A 5000-nucleotide genomic window follows, 5' to 3' on the forward strand; every position below is an offset into this window, starting at 1 on the left:
TTTTTTTCTCTGTCGGTCTGTGTGTCTGTACAACGTGCTGGAGGTCGTCGTCTCCTCTGGTGGGACCTGGGATTCCGGTGGGGTCGTGACCTCTTTAACAGGGTCAGGGGTTGCAGCAGGTTCAATGACGGAGCGTGTGTAGATCTATAGAGAAGAGCAGTATGAATATTTATATGTACAGCAAATTTATGTACGTGTGTGTGTGGGGGGGGGGGGGGGCGTTTCTTACAGATTTGGTGTGTTCTGGTCTCGGTGCGATGATGGGCGGCACCTCATCATCCTCGTCTTCATCTTCATCTTCCTCCTCTTCTTCCTCGTCTTCCTCCTCAGACACTGGAGGAGCAATGGGCGGCTCGGACGCCGTTTTTGCTCCCTGCTGCTACACACACACACACAGAAAGAGAGAGAGATAGAATACATTATAAAAAAATAACCCTGTAAACTACATAATAATCTAAACTAATACACATACACATTATACACTGCCCGATTCAGCCACCAGGGGGCAGCATCACAATCTGAACTGCCCTCATCCACTTCCCCTAGATGAAGTGCCCTTGACCATCTTACATTCCATATTGCTGTAGGAACACAACTTACCCAGAAGGCTTTGCAGAAATCAAACAGCTGCTGATCTCACTGATCTGAGCCTATCATAGTAGGTGTGGTTTAATATTCTAATTAGCATGCTTAATTGACAGCTGTTGGTCTGAGACTCCACCCCCAATCCCACTCAAGCACAGAAGCAGGATTCATGTCAGCTAGTGAAGCTTCCACTCACTTGGCAGTTTAAAACAGGAATATAGTTTTGATAAGGGCTGTGTGGGCGGGGTTAGTGACCTCACAATCTTTGCACATGATTAACCCCACCCACTTTACATCAAAAGAGAGAGAGAGACAGATCAACATCACGGATGGCTCCTCTAACTAGTTTTACAGCATGAACACAGCGATAACCGTCTGCAGGAAAGTCCCCTTACACACACACACACACACACACAGTGTGTTAGCTCTCTTGTGAATCAAACTTGTTAAAAATATTCTGTTTAGAAGTTGGACATCACTAATATCTGATAACTGATACCTAACAAGAAAAGGATAAAAAAAATATTGTAAGATCTTAAGAGCGGTTCAGTTATTCGATTAGCTCGTTAAATATGCTAGGTCGAGTCTTCATGAACACAACTTACCCAAAATGCTTTGCAGCGATTTGACGGCGTTTCCTTTTCAAAAGGGTGAAAAAATGTCAGATGGGGAAGGTTTTTTAATGACATATGTAATAAAACACAAAACCTAGTTAGCATGCTGGCAACTTAGCAAAGCTAGTCAATTCGCAAACCAGCTGGTTAGCATGCTGATGTGTTGTAACCCCGCCCTGCCCCACCCCGCCCTGGTGATATTGGTAACGAGCTGTTTCGAGTGGTTGGGGTTAGTGGATACAGGTGTGATGAAAACACGGTGTTTAAATGTTCATTAAAATATTCAGAACAGCGCTCATGTCCTCGCTCGCTAATTAAACTACATTTATATTAAATTATAAATAAATAAGTTTTCATATTTTTACCAGAAGTGTAATATGTCATAATAATGGATGAATTAATAATAATAATAATAATAATAAAGGATAAACTGAGAAAAATAATTATTATCTAATCAGAGAGTTAACATTAGATTCTGATAAAAGATGTCTGATGAAGCTCAGAACTAAAGGCGACTGTGTTGCTAATCTAAAATGCTAACAAGTAAAAATGCAGATGAGTATCACTGTGAAGCAGCGCTGCCTCAGAGGCAGGATGAATGCGACTGGTTAGCAACCTGTGGGCGGGGCTTTTCATTTTCCTTCCCTCAGAAATAAAAACCAAGCATGATAGATAGCAAAAAAAAAGTCTAGTTGACATTAACTAGCCACCTACAAACCTGCCAAGTTAACATGCTAATACTAGCAATTACAGTGTTTTTTTCATACCCTGTATAACACTCGCAAGCTTTCTGAGTGTTTCTTTTCTACTGATAGCAAATTAACAAACATTAATTATCCTGAAAGGTTCTAGCTAACACTAACTATCCACCTGGCTGCTTACCTAACTAGCATGCTAGTTCTAGTAATTGCAAAGGTTTATTTGTATATTGTATGACACTATGAAGCAGTTTCTTTATTTTAACCAAAATACAAAAGAAAAAACAAGCAAGAGATTCAAGCTAGCATTAACGCTAAACTGCTTATCCACCTAGCTAGCTTGCAAGCTAATGCTAGTAATGAAGGTTTTGTGGTTTATATACTGTATGATATACTGTCGCTAGCATTCTGAGCAGTTTTCTAGTTTAACACGACTGATAGAAAGTAAACACACACACACACACATTTATGCTAGTTGTGAAAAAAGTTCAAGGCAACACTGACTAGCCACATACTGTACGTAACTAGCTCAGTTGCTAACACCACTGAATCTACTATTTTTACAGCAGATTAAAATTAAAATGAACACAAAGTTTGCAGTGCAGTTGTGCTAGCAATCAGCACTCAGGTAGGTCACTAGCTAGGAGGCCTAAGCTAAGGAAGCTCCGCCCACTGGCTGTATCAACCAATGAATTTCTTCCTTCCATCAGAACAGTTCTGATTCGCATTTCTGCTTTTTATGAAATGATTAACTGTGATGTAACACAAAGCGCCGCTCTGGAGTGTGAAAGCAGTGAAGCGTTTAAAAATAAAATAAAAGTATAAAGTGAAATATTAGCTGCCAGATTAGAATTAAATTAAAGAATTAAAATTAAAACAAGTTGTTTTTTTACCTTTTCAAATAAAGCGCTGCAGGATCTAAGGCTGACTGGCGGCCCGGAGGACAGGAGACGGTTCTGAATGATCGAAAACGGGAGGAGGTTTAACTTACACAGCATTCAAACAACGAGAAATAAAAGAGAGAGAGAGAGACTGAAGGAGGAAAAGGAAGGAAGGAAGGAAGGAAGGAAGGAAGGAAGGAAGGATCTATGGGGTTTTTTTTAGTGCAAATAAAAACGCGGATGCACTTTTAACTGTGAAACTAAATAAATATTCAGTAAAAATGTAAAAATCTAGTCACATGTGAAAATACTCAAAAGGGATTGGACGTTAGCTGTATTTGGTCTGTACAGGTCACATAACATTTTCTCCTCCAAAAAGCACAATGGTACAACACTACATCACCATTACACTCATAACTTTTGTAGAAAAAAACACAATCATCTACACGAGTTTTTCACTCTCACCAATTACTGACTGTATTGCATCTACTGTGCTGCACAAAGTTTTGGCACCCCTCGGCCCCGTCCATCAGTGGAAACGAAGTATGCTATGTAACTTGGTGTAGATAAATGACACAAGTCTGTGCCACACTGTGATTACATTTACATGAAGATTTTGAAGTTTGAAACACGTATTTTAATTTTTTTTTGTATTTTTTAAATAATCACCTGTGTATTTTACTCAAACAATTATCTGCCTTAGGCTCAGTGAATATCAATGAATAATAACAGATTATTCACCGTTATTCACCTCACCTTCGGAGAATCATTTTTAAATAATTACACACCCACACACTGATCTAGAGTTATTCTACTAAACGTAGTGAAAATCCAGTTACGTGAAACTCCTTACTTGTAAACATTTCCATCAGTGATGAATGATTATTTTATGTAAATAAGACCATTTACTCTTCAGAATGGTTATGTTTAGTTTCAGACTGGGGCCATGTGTGTGACTGTTAACAGAAACTTGACCTGAGTGTATCTTCTTCAGCTGTTCCCTAAGGGTATGCAAACTTTTGCACAATTGCAAACATCATCAGCATGTGACAAAGGGAGCTCTGAAAATATCCACAAAACCTGAACAAACCAGATCTAAAGTAAAAATTCACTTTTACACCAGCTTTGTGTGTGTGTGTGTGTGTGTGTGTGTGTGTGTGCGTGTGTGTGTGTGTGTGTAACAGGAAAAAAGGGTGTGCTTTAGGGGTGAATCTTTGACTCATGAATCGTTTGATTCATGCAGCTGAATCAGCAGGTTCAAAGCAAACAGGGATGAAAAAAAATATAAAACACCAAAGTTTCTTCTTACCAGAGTGTTAGCGGCGATGTAGCCGTGAGCCGATTTATCTGCAAAACACAAATGTGATGAGAGGAGAGTTATCCTTTATCACGCTGTCAGAGTATACGGTGTGTTCTGATTGGCTGAGCGTCATTGGAGGAGTGTGAATTATCGCTGTGTGTTTGGAGCAACATGTCCTAATGTCTGAGTGAAATATTTAACAGTTATTCCATGAAATCGAGTCGTACATGAGCTGATAGGCGACGAGACGCGTAGCACTGAGTTGTCTATAATTCATGTATGATGAGATCGAGTGGAATAACGGTTTTATTCTCTCCACATTCACTGGATTTTGAGAAACAGAGCATTTTTATTTTTATTTTCTGCAAATTCAATAAAGAAAAACTTTTCAAACAAAACATCCGACAAAATCGTTTCCATTCAGAATGTAAACAAACCGGGGAAATGACAGGAGCAATTTGTGAAAAATGCGATAATAATAATAATTCTTGAAAAATAAAAAAGATATGTTCTTAACATCAAATACTTTTATTCCATATTTTGTTGCCTTTTATTGTATTTTGGGGGTTTTTGTTTTCAAGTATAGTTTATTTTGTCCTCAGTTGGTTCAGCAACATGCGCCACCATTTTGTTTTCTTCTTTTTTTGGCGGTTGGCAAACCAACTTAAAGGTGCATTACTGCCACCGACTGGGCTGGAGTGTGGAACAGGAGATAGTGAAGGGAAAAAACCTATATTCTTTTATTTAGCTATTTCTGTTTCTTTTAAATACTTGATAACAAAGTGATATTATCTGACTTGATGTGCTCCGCCATTTTGTTTTTCTCTACTCACGATATATGAGCTGATATCCTAGTAGTAGAGTAGCCAATCAGAGCACACGATTGATCATATCCAGTGAATGTGAAGAGAATAAGATGAAA

The 5000-nt window shown here is 38.7% G+C and overlaps 1 protein-coding gene across 11 annotated transcripts in view; it reads right to left on the reverse strand.

The window, feature by feature from the left end:
• LOC132875575 (serine/threonine-protein kinase PAK 3) overlaps nt 1-5000 on the reverse strand; it is a 57341-nt gene that overhangs the window by 18715 nt on the left and 33626 nt on the right. For 5 of the 11 annotated variants that reach the window (XM_060912453.1, XM_060912455.1, XM_060912452.1 and 2 more), the window contains 5 exons: nt 4088-4125; nt 2791-2853; nt 1191-1223; nt 230-379; nt 1-144 (listed from right to left, as the gene is read on the reverse strand). The exon at nt 1-144 is cut by the window's left edge and continues 37 nt beyond it. In XM_060912453.1, coding sequence (XP_060768436.1) covers nt 1-144; nt 230-379; nt 1191-1223; nt 2791-2853; nt 4088-4125 — 428 coding nt within the window. The remainder of the gene's footprint in view (nt 145-229; nt 380-1190; nt 1224-2790; nt 2854-4087; nt 4126-5000) is intronic. The other 6 variants (XM_060912456.1, XM_060912448.1, XM_060912447.1 and 3 more) reach the window with 5 other exon arrangements.

Source organism: Neoarius graeffei, chromosome 28 (assembly GCF_027579695.1).
Source record: "Neoarius graeffei isolate fNeoGra1 chromosome 28, fNeoGra1.pri, whole genome shotgun sequence".
Lineage (NCBI taxonomy): Eukaryota > Metazoa > Chordata > Actinopteri > Siluriformes > Ariidae > Neoarius > Neoarius graeffei.